We start from the raw sequence: 25,076 nt of genomic DNA on the forward strand, positions 1-25,076 counted from the left end.
AAAAAAAAAAAAAAAAACCAAAAACAAAAAAAACATTGCTTTGGCTTTATTAAAAAAATTCAGATTACATAAATGTTATCAGAACTCAATATATCTATCAAGTGTCTGCACATACAGCAGTATGCTCATGACAAAAACTAAATTCAGGTATTTTCTTCGGAGATCCTCAAATTTAAGGTCAAACATGGAAAATGTTAGTATTAGAAATACTTGATATTTTCCAAGACATTTATATTTATGTAAAATAATCATATATTTGCATTGTAAATTTTATGATACATACATTTGGAGTATTGTTCATGTAAAAAAGGGAAACGTTGCAGATGTCTGCCTAACTTTTTCTCCCTTACTATCTATGTATTTAAAATATCAATCATTCTATTACTTAAACATATTTTAGTTTAAAATTATCAAACTGTTATATTTTTCTAAGATGGTATTTAATTTCTAGAATAACTGACACATATCAATCACCATTTCACAGGTGACACTAGTGGATGGGCGACCATATTTGGCACAGTCCATGGAAATGCAAACAAGGTGGCCTTAACACAGGAGTGCTGTAAGTGGTTTTGATTCAAAGACAGAATCAGCTTTGCGAAACACATGATTTGTGGTACACAAATTTATATGGGTAATGTGACAAAACCCCTCGAAAATTTCCATTTCAGTTCAATGCATTTCCCTGGCTAACAGGTCTGCTGTCTGCCTGTGGGATTGGAAGGAGAAAAAAGAAAACAACCATCTCCATGTATGCTATTTTCATGCATTACTCTCTGATTGCAAGAATATATAAGTATTGAATAATTGTGACAAATAGTAAAGTTCTTATTCCTTTTAATTATTGTATTCAAGAAAGATATTAGGCACTGAGAGGACAATGATGATGGGGTTCTAACCGACGAACACTTCACATGTAGCAAGAAAGACTGCTCCTTACAAAAGTGGTGATACAATATTCTTGCTAAAGGGGAGGAATAAAGTTTGCACCAGGGAATGGGGAAGCCCATTGGAAGAGATGATGGCTGTGCTGGGAATGGGGAAAGAGTCCCAGAGAGGATGACATTTGAGATGGACTTTGAAGTCCTTGGATGGAGGAAAGGATAAGAGGTGATAGGATGAGCAGGGGAGCAAAATCAGCAAAACACTGGGGTCAGAAGATGCACTGCAGGCTGCAGGATGCCTTTTCACACCATTCTGAGTGCATGAGGAGGAGGAGCAGGAGCTGGACCTCGAAGGCTGGGGCCAGTCCATGAAAGGTTTTGGTGCACACCTTGAAGTGTGACCTCTATCCCATAGATAGAATTTTAGGGGTGTGTGTGTATATATAGAGACATAGATATATAACTATGGAGATGAATGTACAATTACATACATTAGTAAGTATATGTAAATGTGTGTATATAATGTACATATATCAAATACTACACTAATAGTATTTTATGTACTTTATAATACCAGTTTATAATTACCACTTATGTATTTTATTATATACAAGAATATTCTGTATGAAAATTAGAAACTAAAAAGGATAAAATTTAAAAATATAACCAAAATTTCGACTATTTTCTTCCTAATCCACAATGGGTTATCTTGCACACATCCCATTTTAAAGGTCACTACTGTATACAATCGCCAATCACCACAGTTGTGGGTCTTATGTTTGTTTGGTTTGGTCTTATATTTATTTTATTTTGTAATGAGGAGGAAGAACACATGATCAGAAACATACGTGAGGAAGATTCTTTCACTAGAATTGCAGAGAATGTATTAGAGCAGTGAGTCTCAGCCATGGCAATGGTGCTTGCAAAGAATGTTTGATAGTATCTGGAAACATTTTTGTGTGTGTGTGAGACAGGATTTCACTCTGTCGCCCAGGATGGAGTGCAGTGGCACAGTCACAGCCCACTGCAGCCTCGAACCTCCCAGGCTCAAGTGATCCTCAGCCTCCTGGGTAGTTGGGACTACAGACGTGCACCACCATGCCTGGCTAATTTTTGTATTCTTTGTAGAGATGGTTCTCACTATATTGCCCAGACTGGTTTCAAACTCCTGGGCTCAAGCAATCCACCTGTCACAGCCTCCCAAAGTGCTGGGATTACAGGCATGAGCCACCCATGCCCAGCCTGGAGACACTTTTCATCATCCTGATGGAGGAGGGTGGGTTGCTGCTGGCATCTAGTGGGTAGAAGCCAGGGATACTGCTGAACATCCTACAATGCACAGGGCAGCCTCTCATGACCAAGAACAATTGACCCAAAATGTCAATCATGCTCAGATGGAGGAGAAAGAATGATGATAAAAGAGATATTGGTTATTATGTTTATTGCAATGCTCAGAAAACACCACTGAGAAGATTGAGGTAGAGAGAGATGCAAAAGACATTTCAGAAAAAGAATTCAGAGAGGCTGGGGGCATGATTGGCTTGCAGGTGACGGAGGGTGAACAATTAATGCTCACATTTCTGGTTTTGGTGACACACCCAGCTTGACCATATGAAATTATTATATTGATAAATAAGTTTCCAACCACAGGTTTTTAATTTAATCATATAACCACTATTTTAATGATGGTTATGTCAATAAACATTGACGTAAGTATCTGAAAGTTATCTTTAGGAAGTTGAGCTAATTAACATATACATACTGTATAGACAACATAAAATATTTTCCAACATGTATACACTGAAAGAATCCTTTAAGCAGATACTTAGTAGAAGTTTGTTGGCTTTACTAATGAAATTCAGTAAAATTTATTTTTTAAAATAACATTTGGATAAAAGTGATCTAAAAGAAGCAGGGCAACTGAAAAGAACTTATTATTACATTAAAATCAATAATAACAAAATAAATTCAAAAATAACTCTCACATTCTTAGCTCTATCAGTACAAAATCCACAGGCTAAGAAATCAGACTCCAGAAATACTTGCCCTCTTCCTTTCTCTTTCACACACACACACACACACACACACACAGTGACTGATCTGTGAACCAATGTGGCCTGGCTTCTCTTGGGACTTCTCACTCCTTTACATGCCATTATGTTAGTAACTATGTAAGTCCCTTCAGAGTACATCCTAAATCCTTCTTTCTCCTGAATGCTTCAGATATATAGATCTTTGGTTATCTCAGCTTTGCGGCTTCTCTACAGCTTTTACCTTCAACTTTCAACTTCATAGTAATGAAAAACAAGGAATCAAAATGAAAGAATATCTGGCTGGATGGACTTTAGTAAGGTGCCAGGGTGGTTACGGTAGAAACGTCATCTCACTCTTCTCATGGCTCTAAGGGAAGTTTGAAAAAAGAAAAAAATTGAATCTGATTTTAAACAACAAGCATTTATTGGGCAACTATTTTATGCTATTCAAATGAATTGAATTGACTCAGTCATATCCATTAAGAATTACTCAATCATACTGCTTTTCATTGAGGTGAACTTAGTGCTGCTTCACTAGGTGAGTTTATGATAGTTAACACTTTGTGTTGTTTTTTTTCTAATCACTTGGTAAATACCTCTGAAATGACTACTAGAAGCTAGAACTGAGATTAATACATTGGTCTACATTTGAGTAGGAGAGAATTCTTATTTACTTTTATTAGCAGCTGAATGAGTTCATTTAACAGATGTAAATTTTATACATTCGATAAAAAGAGAGCACTATCGGTTATTAAAGACAAAGTCATAATTAAAGAAATGTATTCACTAGTGAAATCTTACTTTTTTTCTCCCATCAGTTCTAAAACACTATCCACAATGCTGTGACTGCAAAGAAACTGAATTGGAATGTGTAAATGGTGGCTTAAAGTCTGTGCCAATGATTTCTAACAATGTGACATTACTGTAAGTAAAACTTAATTGTTGTTTATATTTGTCCCTAGAGTCACATGAAAACCAAGGAAAAACCTAACAATGTTGCTTGAATATTAGCAAAATGACAGAAACTCTGTTTAAAACAACCAGTCATCAGAGAATTCTGCATGCTTCCTATTCAATGGGAAAAAGTGGTTTACATACTGTGTGTTAGATTAGCCTGTGATCAGTTAGCTCACAAATGTCTGTGGGTCTGGAGTTCTTATTTTCAATTGCTTTTTGATGTATGTATGATTACTACTGTGCTTGTGCTGAAATTTTTTTTTTGTTTTTTTTTTTTTAAGGAAGCACACTCACTTATTCTGTCATTTTTAACATTGGTAATCTATCCAAGACTGCAAAGATATAAAAGATCCGTGAAGCTAGTAGCTGTGTTATATCATGCAAAACTTTCTGTACTTTGCATAAAGTTCTTGAAAGCCTCAAGAATCTTCAGTCATGTCATCATTTGGGCATGCATGAGTGGGTTGGGATTTTTGGTTGGTTTTTGGTTTTGTTTGGTCTGGTAATACACCCAGAGAGTAAAAACAAGGAAGTTAAATCACCATGGACTTTCCAGTCTATTATACTAACCAGCTACATCTGTCAGATATTCACGAACTACTTTATTTTGCTATATAAAATTTTTACCTTCCCATGAAAAATTTTTAGTCATTGTCATGGTTTTTTTTTTTTTTTTTGAGACAGAGTTTCACTCTTGCTACCCAGGCTGGAGTGCAGTGGCGCGATCTCGGCTCACCTCAACCTCCAACTCCTGNCAACCTCCAACTCCTGGGTTCAGGCAATTCTCCTGCCTCAGCCTCCCGAGTAGCTGGGATTACAGGCACGCGCCACCACGCCCAGCTAATTTTTTTTTGTATTTTTAGTAGAGACGGGGTTTCACCATGTTGACCAGGATGGTCTCTATCTCTTGACCTCGTAATCCACCCGTCTCGGCCTCCCAAAGTGCTGGGATTACAGGCGTGAGCCACCACGCCCAGCCCATTGTCATATGTAAATATGGATTAGTATAATGGACATCATCAAATATTCTTTTTCCAAGCATGTGGCTTCTAGGGAAGAGTTTGGTTGGCCATAAAAATCCATAATGAAGTTTGCTTTACATGTTATTTTAGGTCTCTTAAGAAAAACAAAATCCACAGTCTTCCAGATAAAGTTTTCATCAAATACACAAAACTTAAAAAGATGTAAGTAGCCATTAATAGCATATTATTAAAAAAAAAATTCCTTGTGGTGTTGTAAGATGTTTTTTATCTAAAAATAAAATAGAAAGTTTGTTATCTTTATCATTACATTTATGTTTCTAAATGTAATTAAGATTAGAAAATAAAACATTTAAAAGCATATTATCTTTCCATTTCATAATTTAAAGGAGCTGAACTCATTTTGTTTAAACTTTTTCAGAGAATTAACTTGGAGTCGAGGTAAAACATCTCAACAGAAAGGCACACATTTTATTATTTTCCTCAAGATTATTTGGAAAATGACATTGCAGACTCAGAGGCACTTTTTAACTTGAAAAAAAGAGTGATAGCATAGACAAGAACAATCAGATCATTTCAAATACATAATGATAGGGTACAGACATCCCCCAGGGTGTTAGGAATGATAACACAGGAGCAGTACAATCAGTGATATTAACATATCTGAGGAAAGAAAATGCCCATAAATAGGGCATGATCAGCAAAGAAGGTTTTCTATGACAAAGAAGGGCCAATATTCTTCCAGCATCATTCAAGAAAGAAAACAAGGATCTAGGAAATATAATCCCTAGAGATGATCTCTCTTGGAGGGTCAGGATGCACCATCAATCTCTACCACAATTTTCATGAACAATCTCTTGATACTATCCATATCCCTTTGCTTTGATTCCCTACTCACCAAGCAACCTTAGGGTGACGAATTTAATTTTCCAACCTCTTTGTTTTAAAGTATTTGAAAAGCTGCATGGAATAGAGAATGGGAGCATTCGTATCACTGGGATGGGATATGTGCTATTCACATTAATAAATGGAGAATTAAAAAAAAAATAAAAAAAATAAATGGAGAATATTCAGGTTCATGTATCAGTCTTTTGCAAGTCAGGTCGGTGTCTGTCAGTCCCTCTGGACCAGTCACTCTGGGGCACTGGAGGGGCTACACCTGCTGAGATGATCATTAGACTAGATAACAAAATTAGCAAGAGAATGCTGTACATTCTGCAAGGCCCCTTGGCAGTACCATCACCCTATTGTTTTATCCTTCAATATCCAGCATCGAGGAGAAAAGTTTCTAGAAATGTGAAATTTATGAAAATCCAGGAATGAAAATGATCTGAATCTTTGCTGATACTGGACACACACATTTGGTTTGAAATACCATCAAGGATTTGTGTGTCTGAATTTAGGTACAAATTTCCTCATACAAGAAAGGAAGTAGCTAATGGAAGTCCATGAGGTAGAACCTTGTGTGGACATCAATACTCAATCATACTTGGGTTTGACTGTGGCCTCTGTAAACCTGGCTGCTCTCAGACCTGCTGCTTCATCCTAAAGTATGTGGGTATGTTGTCCTGTTGTCACCCCAGAGTAGCTGTGCATTGGCTCTGCACGTCCAGATTCCTCTAGAGAGGAAATTCTAACCACATTGTTCCTAGTCTTCCAAGAAATCCCTAAAATCACAACATGTTCTTTAGATGAATCAATATTGTCTTTGCACTGCCTGAATAATACATGTGGGAGGAAAAATAAAATAGCACTGGCAGAAAGGAGGGGAAGAGGTGTTTGTTTCAGAATTCTTGTTTCATAGCAATTGAAATTCTATTTTCTAGAGTCATATAAGTTTTAAGGATTTCCGGTTAAATCTTTTCATTATACACGAAGTAACTAAAGTCGGCAGTGGTTAAATGACTCACCTAAGATCTACAACTGGTCAATGTAAGACCCAGAATGAGAGCCAATGTCTTCTGATGTCCAAGGTAGTACTTACTTTACCAAAACAAGAAACCTTAAGAGGGAAAGAAATCATTCCAGCATTCAACTGAATTTCTACCAGCACAGACTGTCCTACCCCATGTAGAATTCCCTTATATATGTTTTGCCCCCTAATTTGGTGGCAAAGCCAACTTCTGGAGAGGGAGAAGGGTCACTAGAGGGTCAAGCAGGAGGGTTAAAATTCGACTTCTCAGGCCATGTCCTTCCTTGGTCTATTAACCCATAACTGTGTTCTGTACCAGTATCTCCCTCTGCGGTCCTGGTCACTGCTAGCCCACTGAAGGGAAGACTATAGAAGCAATTTAATAATTCAGGTCCCCAATTTTCCAAGTGAAAAAAGACAGGAATTAACCTTTATTGTCAAGGTTAGCTAGCAATTTCTCCAAGTAAATGTTTAATTCTACTTTGTCGGAGAAAACGGGAACCACATCGTAACCTGAATATTACCTGGCAGGGCTTCTCCCCATGAGAACTGCTGTTTGATGATTTGCAGGCAATTTAATTTTCCCAGAGACTCATAGAAAAGAGGTTATGAGACTCTCATCAATAAACGTTCACTAAATGTCTGTTATATGTAAGATAAAGCACAGGGCGACAAAACACAATTGCTTACAGTCATCTGCCACTTTTTGAAGTTTAAAGATACTTGGAATTTTCATTTCAGCTTTGATCCCCAAAGTCTATGAGGTGGGGCAGACACCATTACAGCAGTTACAGGAATGAGGAAAGCCACTCGGGAAGAGAGGTTGTTTGCCCAAAGTCAGCCAGCTGACAAGCAGTAGAGTTTAGCCTCAAACCCAAACCTTCTGACCATGCTCCTTTGGAATCCCACCCATGTAGTCCAGGCTCAGAAGGTGTTATTGTCAATGAAATCACCCAGTGAGTAAACTTTGATTTGAAATAACTCAAGTTCTTTATACTCAAATATCCTAGAGCAGCCCATAAGCTCAGTGATGCTTCCTTAAATCTCCTATCCTCCCCACCCTTTAGCACACTCCTCAGCTCCTCCTGCTCTTTTCCAAACCCCCAGAAAAAGAGCTCCCGGCACCTGTCCTACTTCTTGTCCCTCCTGTCCATCTACTCTTACCCTTTTCTTTCCCAATCCTCATACAATGACTCTAATAACCAATGTGGCAAATACCACACCAACCCCAGGAAAGGATGTCAGGGGGAAGAAGAAACTAGATGGGCCTCGGCCAGAACTCTTGGTTGCCGATAGCAGGACAGCAGCAGCTAGCAAGACCCACATATCCATTCACTCCTGTGACGAATACTTATTGATACCTACAAGGTGCTAGGCACCAATGAGACAGCATGAATAACACAGATAAAAAGCCACAGATGAAATTAAGCCTGTGGAGCTTAATTTCCAATCAAGACAGACAGTCAATAAACAAAGTTGAAAATATATAATTTGTTAGGTGGTGGTTAGGGCTATGGAGAAGAAAAAACAGGATTAGAAGGTGCTGTGGAAATGGAATTTCAAACAATTCACTAATAATTTTGTCCACATTACCACTGCTCAAGGTGCCTCTAAAGCTCCCCATCATTCCTAAATTTACCCCCAAGAGATTGCTCAGAACACATCTCATCAGTCTTCTACATAAGTCTACAGATATTTAAGGCTAGCTGTCATTACCCCCCACCATACCACAAATCACTTCCCTAAGTAGCCTCAGTTCCTTAAATTCTTCCCTAAAGGACATAGTTTCAAATCTGTCCATCATTCTGGTCATAATACTATATATGTTTGCCTACATCCGTCTTGATGGATGATATCTAGAATAAATGTAATATTATCCCTGTAACATGACTGAGGCAAACAGGGAAGAACTAGCATCCCTTTCCTTCTGTACTCCATGTGTCCTATGATTATATTGCTCTTTTGATGACTTCTTGATACCCTTAAATGCTAGTGATCTATAATTTGTGTTGCTGCTAACTGATGAGTGTGCTACATCTTGTACTCATGCATTTAGCATTTGAGAGGTAGTTGTGGGTCCTTAAGTACATCCCTACTCAATTTCATCCTCTCAGATTCAGCTTTTCTTACCAGAGTGTGAAGATCTTTTTGTATTTTCCATCATAGTCACTATTCCTCCCATAATTCTGTCATCTGCAAGTAAGATCAACTATCTTCACCCAGGTCATGGAGTAAAATATTGAAGAGAACAGCACCAAATTTTCTTTCTATATTCCTTCATCATCATTCTTCAGATAAGAATATGTATCATTCTTTCTTTTGTCCATAAAAAATTATAAAACTGCATGATCAATGCCCAATAGACATGTAAAAATGTTTATCACATAGGTCTGCACAGTCTTTCAAAGAATAAAATGAAGTTGGTCTGCCATGTGGTTTCTTGTGAACTGTCCTGGTCACTTTCTCCTTGAGGCATAGAAAAACCAGCATCATATACACCTGTTCTATGATCTTCCCAGGACCAGCATTGAGCTCATTCAACTACAGCTTGTAAGACCAACTTCTTTCCTTTTTGAGAAGTTAAGACTACATTTGCCATCTTGAACTTTCCAGCTGCTCATCCTTTCTCAGGATTCTTCAGCAATTGATCATGATTTGACGTTCTCATTTTTTGGCATTTCTCAATTTCTGGGAAAAAGTTTCCAAACCAGAGAGCTTTAATTAATTTTGATTAACACCTTCTACCATCTTGGACTTTCACTGACCTGCCATCTAGCCTTTCCATTTGCTTCAATCCTGAGACCATCTTCTTTGATTCAGAAGACAGGAACAAAGTAGGAGTTGAGAAATAAGCAGTTGTTCCTTGTATATTATCTCACATTATAAAACAGGTTCCAGGAAGCAAACTGAGACTTTCCTTAACACTTTCTTGCTTTTACAATAAAACTAGGTACACATTTTTACTGCTCACAGTATTCTTTACTGTTTTGCACATGACTTGGGTCAACTACCATTCTATTTTCATGAAGCCCTCACTTTCCTTCCTGAAGTAACTACTCTCTGACAACCATACCCTCTTCATGGGCTGGACAGCCCTCCTGGTTCTCTCCTGGTCTATTGAGCCTCATGTCGTAGCATACATGGTAAGAACCTAATGAGGATTAATAAGTATTTGCCGAATGCACTATGGGTAGGACTACCATGTAGAACTAAAGAGAAGGTGGGGAGCATCTTCACCAGGGAGAAGAAAGAAACAAGCAGAAATGCTCATAAGATGTTGAGAAGAGGGTGAACAGGCAGTTTGTCTAGAGGGAAAGCATTCCCATAGGAGATGATGGAACATATGCTGGAGAGGTCATTGAATCATGATTGCCAGCTAAGGTATCTGAATTTTATTCTGTTTGAGCAAAGAACATACATACACAAATATGTGTTTTAGACCGTATTGAGCTAATAAGGTTAATCTGCATATTTAAGTTGTATTCAGATATAGCCTATGACAGGGGTCTCCAGCCCCCAAACCATGGACCGGTACCAGTCTGTGGCATGTTAGGAACTGGGCTGCACACCAGGAGGTGAGTGGTGGGTGAGCAAGCAAAGCTGAGCTCTGCCTCCTCCTGTCAGATCAGTGGTGGCATTAGATTCTTACAGGAGCGTGAACCCTACCGTGAACTGCACATGCAAGGGATCTAAGTTGTGCTATGCCCTCTTTAAGAGAATCTAATGATAAATGTAACACACTTGAATCATCCTGAAACCATCCCTGCTCCCTGTCCATAGAAAAATTGGCCAGACACAGTGGCTCTCGCCTGCAATCTCAGCAGTTTGAGAGGCCAAGGCAGGTGGATCACTTGAGGTCAGGAATTTGATACCAGCCTGGCCAACATGGTGAAACCCCATCTCTACTAAAAATACAAAAAAGAATTAGCCAGGCATGGTGACATGTGCCTGTAGTCCCAGCTACTCAGAAGGCTGAGGCAGGAGAATTACTTGAACCCAAAAAGTCGAGGTTGCAGTGAGCCGAGATCTCACCACTGCACTCCAGACGGGGCAACAGAGCGTAACTCTGTCTCAAAAAAAAAGAAAAGAAAAGAAAAGAAAAAAAATTGTCTTCTATGAAACCAGTCCCTGGTGCCAGAAGATAGGCTGGGGACTATAGTCCTATGAGATCCAAATTTAATGTCAACGGAGTCTCCAGTCTGGAATGCTCTAAATTTTCATAGTGGAGTTGAGGTCATTTAGGTATCCAGGAAAACAAATTCCTAAATCAAAATTAAATCTTAATTGCCAGATGAATAAGTGTTGCTTAAATGATCTGAATGCTTTTACTATTGATCAGTTTATTCATTTTAATAATCTTTTAAAATGTCAGGCCTTTCTAAGTTGGGGGTGGAAGCAGTTTCCAATGACCTTCCAGAGAAAGAAAATACAATTTAGGAGATTGACTATGATACTTTATCACTGCTACCATGGAAACAAACAGCAGTTCTCCTCCTTATTGTAACATAAACCTTTTATAAATGAGGAATTCCTTCTTAATCTGGGTTCTTGTTAAATACAATCACTGGCAACAAAACATAATTCAAGGTGCCTGCCTGGCTCTTGGATACAAAATGGCACATTCAAAAATAGCCTATAAACATGCATGTCATTAAAGCATTTATTTGCTTTAGTTTCAGGTACATAAATTCCTGGTGTTTCTGCTTGAAAAGTCCTGACAGCTGAAACAGCAGGAATTCATGAACCCATAAATTATTCTTAGAAAAGCCATTCGGTGTAAAGTATATTAAATGGGCTCGTATCTCAGCTCTGAATAAAAAGAGGGCACCACTTGCCAAGTTGTCACGTTTCCAAATATCCCCTTATATTCTTTAAGCTACTGTTCTGCAAAGAAGACAGCAGTTCAAGTTCAGCAGCCTAAGTCTGAGACATGGGACCTGGGAGGGACTACAGTTCTCTATGGGGTGGTAGTCAGCCAACTAAACAGAAGACTAGAAGCTCTTCATTATTATTGTTATTATTATCATTATTATTTTTGAGACGGAATCTTGTTCTGTTGCCCAGGCTGGAATCCAGTAGCACCATCTCGGCTCACTGCAATCTCCGCCTCCCGGGTTCAAGCGATTCTCCTGCCTCAGCCTCATGAGTAGCTGGGATTACAGGCACGCACTGCCATGCCTGGCTAATTTTTGTATCTTTAGTAGAGACAGGGTTTCACCATGTTGGTCAAGCTGATCTCGAACTCCTGACCTCATGATCCACCCACCTTAGCCACCCAAAGTGCTGGGATTACAGGCGTGAGCCACTGCGTCCAGCTGAAGCTCTTCATTATTTAAGAATTTGAGTTTTAATTGATGTCAGTGAAGGAAGACAGGTTGTACACAGCAGATGAGTTGTGTGGCTCATTGGCTTTACTCTTTCTTTCCCTTGACTTATAAGACAAAATGGTAAGGTCAAATTCACAATTTGCAACTGCACCCATCTCTTCAAGATGTGGCAACATGTAGGTAAAATGTATGTTCCGTTTTTGAATTTATCATCTTGAATAAAACGTAAATAGCAGTAGTTAAGTAGTGAATTGTATATTTAAGAGGAACTTCAATATACCTACAATAGAGTATTTTGCTCTTTTACTATTTTCATTTGTTACTGTGACATAATTCATCATATTAACTTTCGTTGCATCTGTCTAAGTGCTCTGAAAATGCTAAAACAGATATTGATTTGTGTGAGGTCATTCTATTCATAGCAGAACCTCAAACCAAAACCAGAATTTATGCTGCTCTGTGAAGCATCTCCCTGCAGATATGGCACAGGGAACAGGGTTAAGATGGCACAAAGTCACACTGGGTTTCAAGTTTACTTTGCAGGATTAAACTGATGCTTTGTGTATCACCACAGATGTAACGTTCTGGAGTACCAACCCTTTGCACATGGTGGAAAGTAGGGAAAATGATGATATTTGTAAAGTACTTTGGGTAAAAGGCTGGGTTTGCTGATAACTGGAAGCCTGTCCTGGCTTCCCCCCACCCCCGTCCCCTTTCTAATAACCTTTATTTACATTCATTTTCTTGTTTTAACTGAAGTTAAATATATATAATTTACCGTCTTTACCATTTTTAAGTGTACAGTTTAGTGGTAATAAATATTCATTTGTCCCCCTTCATCTCCCCACTTCCTGGCCTCTGGTAACCACTCCAGTCTTGGCTTTCCCTGGCTATCTTGAGGTCTGAGAGAGTCACTATCCTGGCACTCTTACAACACAATTGTGATGCAGAGGCAAAGGCTGGGGAGCTCTGCAAGGCAATAATCACGGTATGACAAAATTCACAGTACAGCCAGATGTCAAATGAGCATGTGGTCTACCAAGAGTTTTGCAGTAGAATATCATAACAATGAGTCAGCATTGCGTAATAGTTTAGGAATCAGTTCAAACCAAAATAAGAGAAATGGAAGTCATTAAAAAGACTATGTAGTAATTTGTTACTATTAGTGTAGGTATTGCCTGCCCCTGAGAGCCTTCAGAGAATACGAATTCAGAGCTAACTTCCCATTGTACAATGATGACAGCAAATGAAAATTATTTATTTAGATACTCCTGACAGCGAAATTACGGAATCAATGCTGTATTGTTAAGTTGCTTCAGAGGTTAAGTCAGTCCTGATCCTGTGAGTTGAAGTTGGCATACTTGCCCTGGTTCAACTACTGATGTCCTTTGGTATGCTGAGTACCTAAATTGCCTTGTCCTCCTCGCTTTGCATCACGAAATAGAAAAGAATTAAAACTTGCCCTCTCCTTTATTCATGAGAATAGAATAAAAATAAATGAGGAGTTAAAGGTGTATCTCTGTGCAGAAAGAGAAAGAAAGTTCAGCAGTGAAAGCCTGACTAGTCTCACATGGCCAGCAACTCCTGCCAGTCAGAACAGCCTGCAGAAACAAGACTAGATCCTTCCCCAGACACGTAACACTGGAGTTCAGTGGTATGAATCAGAGATGCCTCAATCTCATTGCACGAGGAGAGCATTGAATAGTTCATAGCCATTTCTCACTGACAATATCTCCCTAACATGAGAATAGGACATTGAACTTTATAAGTCAATTTCACAATTGTCTTCAGGTAAAGAAAGTGAAGAATGTATTCAACAACCTAATATAGTCCATGAGCCATAATCACCTGACTCTCCCATCTTATTCCTACCAGATTTCTTCAGCATAATTGCATTAGACACATATCCAGGAAAGCATTTTTTGGATTATATAATCTGCAAATATTGTGAGTAACTTCTTTCTCATTACATTGCATGCATAATTTTTAAGTAAAGACTAAAAGGATAGAATGGTACTTTTTCAAGGCTCAATGTGATCATAAGGAAATGGGAGAAATAGGTTATCATAAAGTACTTAGATTAGTTATTACAATGAAAGAACTATTAAAAGATCCTACTTTTACCAGAAGACATATAAATGTTCTCCTTAACCTTGTCTTCTCTAGCTTGGGTCGCTTCCACAATGTTTTAGCATTTTATTTCTATTCTAACTCTTGCTAACTTGCTACGTATTTTCTTAAAATGCTAGTCTACTAAACATGTGACCAAAAAGGACAAAAGCAAAAATTGCCCTACATACTTCGTTATTATACTCTTACAATCTAATGTGATGTAATATCCCAAAACATTTTTTTTTTGTTTTTTTTTTTTGTTTTTTGAGATGGAGTTTTGCTCTTGTAACCCAGGCTGGGGTGCAAAGGTGTGATCTCAGCTCACCGCCGCAACCTCTGCCTCCCAGGTTCAAGTGATTCTCCTGCCTCAGCCTCCCAAGTAGCTGAGATTACAAATGCACGCCACCACGCCTGGCTAATTTTGTATTTTTAGTAGAGACAGGGTTTCTCCACGTTGGTCAGGCTGGTCTCAAACTCCCAACCTCAAGTGATCCACCCGCCTCAGCCTCCTAGAGTGCTGGGATTACAGGCATGAGCCACCACACACAGCCAATATCCAAAACATTTTAGGACCACTTTCTCTGCCCTGGCCCTGGTGTTGCACACATTGGGCTTGTGTTATCTGTACTTTCTGGACATCCCTTGAATTTTCCCTCTGCTCATTCAGGAGAGTGCTTGCAGACGCAGATGTCCATATTCATAATCATCATCAGTGGCTAATATTCTGATTATATATGACTCAAATGGGGTATTGAGTTTGCCTAATTAACTCACCCATGCTATTTGTAGATATCTCAACCACAACTGCATCACAACGCTCAGACCTGGAATATTCAAAGACTTACATCAGCTAACTTGGCTGTAAGTATTCTAATTCTTTCTCCCATAAAGGATCATAATCTTGATGATATACAACAGTACTCATAGAGTTTCTACTATTTGACATATATTGTTTTATACTTACTTTTCTGATTATCATATAATCTGCAGAACTTTACTTAGGCAATTCAATGTCATGTCAAGTAGTGGTTATGTGAAAAGCTGGCCAAACTTTTTCAGGGCGCCTTCTTAGCCCTGCAGTAGGCTTGCTAAGCTATCCATCCATCCAGTGCTCACCAATAGCAGCAATCCTTAACCTCAGCACTACTGACATTTTTTCTCACTTAATGCCTGTTTTGGGAAAGGGTAGGATGGGAGGTCAGAGTATGTCCTGTGCATTTTTGGATGCTAAGCATCATTTGTGGCCTCTACCCACTGACACCGGTAGTATATCCCTTCTCCCAAGATATAACCCTTCTACCAAGAGTTGTGACAACTAAAAATGTTTCCAGACATTGATGAATGTCCCTTGGGAAGACAAATTGACCTCTGCTGAAAACCACTGTGTTAAAAAGTAAGCAAGTTAAGAACTTGTTCTGCTTTCCAGAGCATTCAGAGAAAAATCTGAAAATATAATAGCTTGCGGTATTTCACCACTTTCCAGACTGAGCCACCAGCTTTGTTCCAAGAAATCTCAAGTCAGATGTCTCTGCTTTCACCAGGAAAATACACAAGGGGGAGGTTGGAAGGTTTTCTCTGTTGTTTGCCCATTTTCTGCAGAAGGTTGTCCTGATCTAGTGGAAAAAGCCAGGGCTTCAGCTTCATCCAGGCCTTTGTGTGTGCCTGGCCCCTAGCTCCATGCTTAGTCTTCCAGGCAACTTTTGCTTTGCTTGCTTGCTTGTTTTCCTTCCTTCCCGTTTTTGTTTTGTTTTGTTTTGTTTTGTTTTGTTTTGTTTTTTTTGAGACAGGGTGTCACTCTGCCACACAGGCTGGAGTGCAGTGATACAATCTTGACTCACTGCCTCCTCAATCTCTGGGACTCAAGCAATTCTCCCACCTCAGCCTCCCGAGCAGCTGGGACTACAGGTGTGAGCCACTACACCCACCAGCTAATTTTTGTATTTTTAGTAGAGACAGGGTGGTTCTCACCATGTTGCCCAGGATGGCCTCCAACTCCTGAGCTTAAGTGATATGCCTGCCTCAGATTCTCAGTGTTGGGATTACAGGCATGAGCCATTGCACCTGGCTCAGGCAACTTTCTTAATCTTCCTAGACCTCTTTATTTTCATCTGTAAATTATAATTCCTTTCCAAGAGGGATGTTGTGAGGATTACATCACATAACAGTTACTCAGTTCCACATGCAAAGCTCCTGGCATATAGGTGCTCAATGTGGCTCCCTTCTCCCAACCCTACCGTCACAGGCCACTGCAAATAAGAGGAAATACAACCTGGCTTCACAGGCAACAAGATGAATAGAAGCCTGTTTCCCCTTACTCCAATTTATTCTACAAAATATGGTTTTAAAAAGTGGCTTGGATATGCAAACAGTTTCACTCTGTCACCTGCAAAGCTCCCTATGAATAGTGTGACAACCATCCATTGATTTATACACACCTTATTTAACGTATCAGTTTAACACCATATGACCGAAGAACCCTCTGTGATTTCCTAAAAATTATATTTTCATTCATCCTTCAGCTCAACCAATCAGTAGGTTAGAACATTTATGGAGCCCAAATGAATTCAATACACGGCACTTGTGCCAGACCCAGGTACCCAGAGATGACAGATACGACCTGGATCTTTAAGTCTAGCGGGAGGCGGAGGCAGCAGGGAGAAAGCAAAACAATCAGGATCCGACTTGATAAGTGGGATGGAAGCTGTAGGAATGTGGAGGAAAGAGTTGCTCCAACCACAGAGGGAAGCGCTCAGGGAAGAGAGAAGTGAGCCAAGTATGGAAGCACATGAAGGAGTAGGACAGGTGTTGAAGGGAGGAAGGTTTTATTTCACAAATGTCTCTAATATTGGAAATGTTTCTTGATACATTTTGTCAGAATTCTAGATGACAATCCAATAACCAGAATTTCGCAGCGCTTGTTTACGGGATTAAGTTCCTTGTTTTTCCTGTAAGTATTCATCAACCTTTCAATATATCTGTCGATAAATTGCAATGACATCTTGCACTAGCTAACAAAGAGATCTTTTAAAAAAACTAAGCCCACAAAAATTTTGATTAGTCAAAACTTCTCCTGTGTTTCCAGCCATAGTTATTGTTAATATAATACTTCCTGGTGATGGCTCAAAGGGAAGAGCTGACCAGATTATACTGAATATTTTAAGCCTACTAGTTGATTTTTCTATCCCATTAATTTCCTTTAGTACTGAGGCATGTTTTTATTTTCAGTGGTTGACCAAAGATAGTATTAATTTTCATATCCTAACTAGGTTTATATTTTCTTAAAATCTCCCAGGAGTTCATCTCCAATTCAATTTTTAATAGACGAAAATGTGCCTTTGCCCAGCAAGAGTCACTGAAACTTTCAAAATCTTTGTCCTGCCAAGAGACCTGGTCTCACAATGATATTTTTACTGTTTATTAATATACTGGAATGATTTATCAGCAGGGGATTATTATGCTCCTTTATAATTGATCATATAACATCATTATTTTTCCATTTGTCAAAAGGAATCACAATATCATAAATTAATCGTGTAGCCCAATATGCTCATGAGTTGTTTTCTTTCCCTAAAATCCCCCTACTGTCACAAAATTTAATGCAGTTTCCAATGTGGCCCTATAATATTATAAATGATTAATAATGCCCTTAAGAAGAAACTTTGGATGTATGGCACTGGAAATGATTACAACATGAAGTTTACAAGGAAAATTACCATGAACTGCAAAATTATTACCCAATATATACTTTTGTTTCATCTCATAAAATTAAACTGTATAACATCTATTTCCAGGATATATATCATACTTATGCATTCATGGTTTCTTTGACAACATCTGCTCCCTAATTTTTGCCATAGACATATTTTAAAGACCATTTTGAAATAGCTGTATATGTTCTTCATCATAAGATATTAATTTTAGCATGCAAGTTTTGAAATTTTAGAATAAAGAGTGTCCTAAAACTGTCATATCATTTTATTTCTAATTAACATTTTCTTTGTGTAAAGGTCTATGGTTAATAACTACTTAGAAGCTCTTCCCAAGCAGATGTGTGCCCAAATGCCTCAACTCAACTGGGTGTGAGTATTTGTTTTGGATTTAATTTATTATTTGCCCTGATTAAGGAAACTAGCCATAAAGTTAATTTAAGGTTGCCTAGAAAGTCCATCTATAATTTCTTTCCAAAACCAAAATTTGATCATATTACCTTCCCAGTTTCAAAATTCTTTGAGGGTTCCCAAAGGGTGAGGGTAAAGTTTGACCTTGCCTCTGAGCACCCAAGACCCTCATTTTCCATTCCTTAGTGCATCTAGATGCTGTCCCTGCCCCTCCTATGCATGTATCAAACTATACCTCCTACAGTCAATTCCCTAAGCTTATATTGTTCCTTGGACTTGAAAAGTCTTGCTCCCTTATTCTTTTGACTAACTTAACCATTTCCTTCAAAAGACAACTTAAACATCACCTCCAGGAAGCCATTCCTGACACACCAACCAGTTTCAGCAGCTGCCTATGTACTCCCACCCATGGCATCACATACAAAACTCCACCACACTGTCCCTTTTCTATACCTCATACCTATCTCAGAGCACTATCATCATATAATCATTGGGTTACTTGCTTATGTGGTTTGTTTTTTTTTTTTTTTTTTTTTTTTTTTTTTTTTTTTTTTTTTTTTTTGAGACCAAGTCTCACTCTGTTGCCCAGGCTGGAGTGTAGTGGTACGATCTTGGCTCGCTGCAAGCTCTGTCTCCCAGGTTCAAGCGATTCTCCTGCCTTAGCCTCCCAAGTATCTGGGTTTACAGACATGTGCCACCAGGCCTAGCTAATTTCTGTATTTTTAGCAGAGACGAGGTTTCACCATGTTGTCCAGGCTGGTCTTGAACACCTGACCTCAGGTGATCCACCCACCTCAGTGCTTATGTCTTCTGTACCGTTCCATAAGTTCCGGGAAGGCAGAAAGCTATCACATGATTTCCTACCCCTGCATTAGGACAATGACCAGCACATCGTAGGTGCTCAAAAAGCCTTTGCTAGGATGGCTGTACTAAACCATTTCCACACCTTGTTAGCTTTTAACCAATACCCGTTTAAAATACTTATTTAATTTACACAGTAGCTTCACCACCACTACCCACCACTCCCTGCCACATATACCTTCACAGTCTTCTGCAACAACCAGGATTGTCACATCCATTGCTTTCCTGTTCCAAGAAAATGATGGTACCACTGCTGGAACTCTTCCCAGTCTAATCGTGCAACTCAAGCCCATAAGATGATAAAAGCGTTAGTACTTGAGCTTTTGATCCTCACTGGACTAACCTCAAAATCTCCGTTATGACCCTGTGAGGTGATGTTGTGTTTACTTTCTGACTTTGATTTTTATGTATGTATTTAAATATATGTTGCTAAAAGGCTTCTAAAACAACAGAGGTCTCGTGTAAGTGTGCCACTATTAAAAACGGAAATAACAATCTGAACACCATGAGAATGAGAATAGGTGACAAGAAAATGCTTAGAACCTAAACGAGTGCATCCGCACAATGGGAAACACACAGGAAAGAGTAAAAGTAGCAGAAAAATATTAGGGGCTCAGCCTGCTCTCCCTCCCCAAAAGGGGCATCAGTCAGCAGGAGGTGAGGAACCAGCCTCAGAGTTGAGGGTTCCTGAGACACTCATTTTCACAACGGGCTCCCACAAATACTTGAGAAAAAAATAAGACACCCAAGAAAAATGCATGGGTAGCAAGACAGCCTGATTGCAATTGACAGCCTTTCAACACAGAGGGCAGGAAGCTGAGAGGCCAGACAGGAAGAAAGGCCAGATAGGAGAAAACTTGCCCTGGGGAGGCTTCTCCTCCTCCCTGACTTGCTATCGAGTTGGACAGTTGCTCCCACAACCCCAAAGTGTCCTACTTCTGAGAACATGAAAAACATTTTTTCCATTCTACTTCACAATATTTGGATTTTTAGGAGAGTATGGTGTTTGTTATTTTTAATCACAGTATATTGTGTGAAAAACATACATCTCAAGTTCCTACACAAATCTCCAAGATGATTTTAAAATAGGATTTTCTTTAAAAGACAAAGAGATTGGCGATTTTAATGTAACTATGAGAAAAGTTCAGAAGCAGAGAGATAGCTATTGCCATATTTGGGGAGGACTGTAAGAAGCTGACTATGAAGAGAAATCAGGAGACTTGGCAGAGAACTTGTCTGTTTCTTAGTCCCCCACATTGTTCAAAGTGGGAATATCAGAGTGTTCCAGAGGATGCTGCCCAAGTGTGTGGGATGCCACTGACCTGCAGAATCACCTGGCATAATGAAATCTCCCCACCAGTGCTTCTGAGACATCAGCGGGCATCGTAAACAACAGGCAGACTTGCTGAGACACAGATGGCTGGACTTCAGTGCTAGAGTTTCTGATTCAGTTGGTCTTGGGCGAGAATCTGCATTTCTAGCACGTTCCAGACAGCGCTGAGGCTGCGTCCCCGCCATTCTGAGCAGCGGTGCACTTGGCATTAGTGTCCTTGAGGCCTCATAGAAAGAGCCTGCACTTTGGCATCACACAGATCGGGGTTCACATCTTGACTCTGCCATTCAGAATGTACAGGATAACTTTGGCCTGAGATTCTCCTTCAGCAAACTAGAGACAAAAACATCTACCTGATGTTGGAGGGAAATGTGAGGTTATAATGACCAATGACGCCACAGACATGGTAGTTAAGTATCTAGCCTTCAGATTCTGACAGATCTGGGCTGGATCAGTTCTACCACTTGCTAGCTGTGTGGGCAGAAGGAAAGTGAATCACCAAGAGCCTTGGATTTCTCTTACGTTAAATGGGGGGGTAATAACAGCAATTTGGCAGGAGTGCTGTGTTATGCACATAGAACAGGCCTAACACAATAAAAGCCCAATCAGTGGTAGTTTATGATGGGTTGGGCAATATTATAATTAATAGCATAGTGTTCAGCACAGAAAGACACCCACTAAATGTTAGGCTGCCCTTTCTCTCAGTTTTATTAACCTTAGTTGGAAGGGGGAAGGAAGCATAATGTTAGTTATACTAACCCTGAAATAATTAGGGGAAAGCACAGTAACAACTGGAATAAAGTAAAAGTAAACTTGAGAACTATTTTAACAAAAAGTATCTGTAAGCACACGATTTGTACCAAAAAAAAATATTAAAAATATCTTTTCTCCATGACTTTCAGGGATTTGGAAGGCAATCAAATAAAGCATCTCACGAATTCTACGTTTCTGTCGTGCGATTCGCTCACAGTGCTGTAAGTATACAACGGACTTCACGAAATGAGGGGAAACTCTACATATTTGGAAGTTAAAAGAAAAACATCGACAAAGACTTTTTAAAATAGCATTTTGTTTACAGCCTTGGTCTGACACCGCAGTGCTAGAAAATGCACGCATTGACTTATTGATTTGGATGTTGGGGCTGAGTCTCAAGTTAAGGTGCCCACCCTTTAGGGACACCATGTGCCTTCCTTATTTCTGTGCACCTTCTCAGATGAACTGGGACCTGAAAGTTCCAGTTTCCTAACCCCATGGTCACCAAGGAAAAGAAATCATGTATGTGGAAGTGGTACCATGATTAGCTGTACAATGATTAGCTAATGACTCTTACCACTTGATGTTTTTCTCCCTAAAGAAAAAAAAAATCATAATTTCATTTTAAAAGGAAAAACATCTAATGTATTCCGATTGGCCAAAGATTCTGACTCGTGATTCTGATCACCGCTTATGTTTTTCATAGGGGCGGGAAGGCAGATGGTTTGGTCAATCAGTGCTTTCATGCTGGAAAGCTTCGAAACATGAGTGTTTTGGTTTTGTTTTAATGATAGTTTTCCACATTTAGTAAGTACTTAGTAATGTTTGTTGATTGGATGGGTGACTGGAAAAAAGAATGGAAAATGAAAATTAAAAGAGACATTTTCTAAAATAATTAGATCTAAACAAAGTGCAGCTTTCTAAGCCACTCTCAGGACCGCAAATTGCTCATGAAAGCGCTTCCTGAAGAGAACATGGGGGTGTCCTCGGTGAGAAAGTTCTTCCTTAGGTTCCACTCCAAAAGACACCTCCCTTGAAGACTTCAAAGGAGGCTTATAATATTCCGCCTGGATCAGTGGTCTCTCCCAATGAGAACTGATTACTACAGCAGACGCAAACCCACATGCTGATTCTCGCCATGTCTTACAGGTTTCTGCCTAGAAATCAAATTGATTTTGTTCCAGAGAAGACATTTTCTTCATTAAAAAATTTAGGAGAACTGTAAGTAGCATCGTCTACTAGGAAAATATGATTGCTTCTTCCGAGATTACAAATTTAAGTGACTAGTGAGACTGCTTTGCCACTAGTAGCAATCAAATCCTGTAGACTATTGGATATTAAAAATCAATTAAGAAAACCAACATTGTCCTGAAATCCAAAGCACATTCAAATCTGACAGTGGGCTTAATATGGATTTAGCCTACACTAGTTTCCCTACTTGTTTCCTTTGGCTGATTTCTTATTTATGTGTGTTTGGGAGTAAATGAGTTTTCCATGGCTTCTTAAACACAGGGATCATTTATTTCTACTGGCCGGAGTACAGTTAATTCTCAATAAATGTTTGATAATGAATAACTGACTAATTGAAATAATATTAATTCATTATAACTGAACAAACGAACAAAGATGCTTGCTATTTCTTGAGAAATTATGACATATAGCAAATCCCAGTGTCTAGAATGAGGGTTGGGCTCACTGAAAAATATTCAGGGAACTCATATGAATTTTTTCTCCTCAAATATTTGCTTTATATATCTAAACCTTTTAAATAATTTCTCTTGCTTTTAATTCATTGCTCCCCACATAATTACATATCAATGGAAGTTAAAACTTAGTCTGTTACATTACACATAGCAGTGATTAGGATAGGAAACTCATCTCTCTGATCAAGGCCTTAAAATGGAAATTAATTTCTGAACTAACCTCTCCCCTGTTCTTTACACCTTATTTTGAAATCCAGAAAGGACTACAGAAAATAACTCAATAAGAGTAATCAAAAAAATAACTCATGAATAATTAAGGTAATTCAATCTAATTAATGGCCATCATAAATCAAATCCATACATATTTATGAAGTGTCTGGTATGCGCAAAGTACTACATTAGAACTGAAAGTATGATCATTTTACAGCAAAAACTTAAAGGCAGCTCACTCAGAGGAGACTTCCTTTCAGGATGTTCCTGCTCAGGCTCTGCAGGGTGACTGTGGACTTGAGTTGCATGGTGGAGGGGAGGAACAGCCCAGAACAAACAGAGGGGTAAAAGTTTTCTTAACCCTCTTCTCATCCTACCTATAGGCAGAGGCACACCAAAAATAAGAGCCTACTTAAGAGATGCAGCCTGCTATTAAGATCTGTAGTGATCCATTGCAATTCATTTAGCCTCAGAAAGCTAAAAGAAATTCAGAAGCGGGTAGGCTTAACTTGAACAAGGCATTCATATGCTTGAGTTTACAAATGTTAAATGATTTTACTGTCCCTTCATGACAACAAACCCAATGAGGGAGGAATAAGCACAAGTACATGAGGCCCCCAAAGTCCTTTCCTCCAAACGAATGTGCTTTATTTTTCTGGGTAACCCTTTCAAAGACATTTTCTAGGTATATGAGATCATCAACATATTGCTGTATTGTCAGGCTCTCTCTGGCCTGTATGCACCTGCAGTTTCCCTTCTGGGCTGTGATCCAGGTGTGCTCCTCCCACCTGGACCACCACCAGGTGAGAGATATCTCAGTCAGCAGGACCTCAGGCTGTGGTGTCACAACAGCACCTCAAAAGCAATCCATTTGAAACAAAACTAACAAGAGACCCTAATCCGATGGCCAGCTTCTTCAGCTGGACTTAACCAGCTCAGTGCCTCCTTCCTGGCAGCCAGGCTTGAAGACTGTTCCATTTCCCTCTACACATGTTCAACCAGACCCTGAGCCCTGCTACTGTCCCTCTTAAGCCCTCATCCGCTCTCACCTGGTCCATGTGGAAGTTCCTGCCTCGTCTTCCTCCCCCAACTTCCAGGCCTTGCTGCCTGTCTTTTATGCTTCTGACAGGATAATCATTCCACAGCCTGGAGCAAATGATGCCACTGCCCTACTTAATGTCCTCACTCCTTGTTGCCTGGTGTTTAGCAAAGTCTTTGACACAGTTCTCAAATGTTAATGTGCCAAAGAATTCACATGGGATGTTGGCTTGAATGCATGTTACCAGGTTCCCACGCAGAAAGTCTGATGTGATAGTTCTGGGTTCCAGGAATGTGCCCTTTTTATAAGCATCCTTGGGGATTGGATGCCTGGTCTGTGCTATGAAAACTACTGCCTTGAAGAGCATGCATGATCTTCCCATCTTGTCTCCACGCACTCTCCAGGTTGATGTCCTCTACCTCTCCTTGCATCTTCCATCCTCCACCCATGTTGGATCACTTCCTGATTCCTAACAGGGTCACTAAATTCTCAGCATCTGTGGTTCAGCTCATGCTTCACAATGACCTGAGAAGCTGTTCTTCCTTTACCCCACCTAAAATCATCAACCTTTCTTCTAAGACTTCCTAAAGTCCCAGACCAAGATTGATGACTCTTTCCTCTATGTTTTCTCTGCACTTCTATAATAGCACCAATTTGATTCTTTCCTTGTTTCTATCTAGTTGTTACTCTAAATGTAAGCTTCTTTACAGAAAGAGCTATATCTTCGTTGTTTGTAACTCCCACATATCCATCAGCAGTTCCAGAGTGTCAAAAGAGATCATTTTTGTTTGACTCTAAGTTAGGCAACTATATACCTGTTTTATCTTTAACACCTTCTCCGGCTCAGAAAAATA

General features: G+C 39.3%; 1 protein-coding gene across 1 annotated transcript in view; it reads left to right on the top strand.

Annotated features, from left to right (window-relative positions):
- The window catches only part of RXFP2 (relaxin family peptide receptor 2), a 65,796-nt gene that overhangs the window by 22,754 nt on the left and 17,966 nt on the right, over nt 1-25,076 (top strand). The window contains exons 3-11 of the mRNA XM_017537930.2: nt 485-562; nt 3,736-3,841; nt 4,987-5,058; nt 13,969-14,040; nt 14,995-15,066; nt 17,081-17,152; nt 18,213-18,284; nt 21,420-21,491; nt 22,420-22,491. Of these exons, the coding sequence (XP_017393419.1) occupies nt 485-562; nt 3,736-3,841; nt 4,987-5,058; nt 13,969-14,040; nt 14,995-15,066; nt 17,081-17,152; nt 18,213-18,284; nt 21,420-21,491; nt 22,420-22,491 (688 nt within the window). The remainder of the gene's footprint in view (nt 1-484; nt 563-3,735; nt 3,842-4,986; nt 5,059-13,968; nt 14,041-14,994; nt 15,067-17,080; nt 17,153-18,212; nt 18,285-21,419; nt 21,492-22,419; nt 22,492-25,076) is intronic.

This window comes from Cebus imitator, unplaced genomic scaffold (assembly GCF_001604975.1).
Source record: "Cebus imitator isolate Cc_AM_T3 unplaced genomic scaffold, Cebus_imitator-1.0 Scaffold108, whole genome shotgun sequence".
NCBI lineage: Eukaryota > Metazoa > Chordata > Mammalia > Primates > Cebidae > Cebus > Cebus imitator.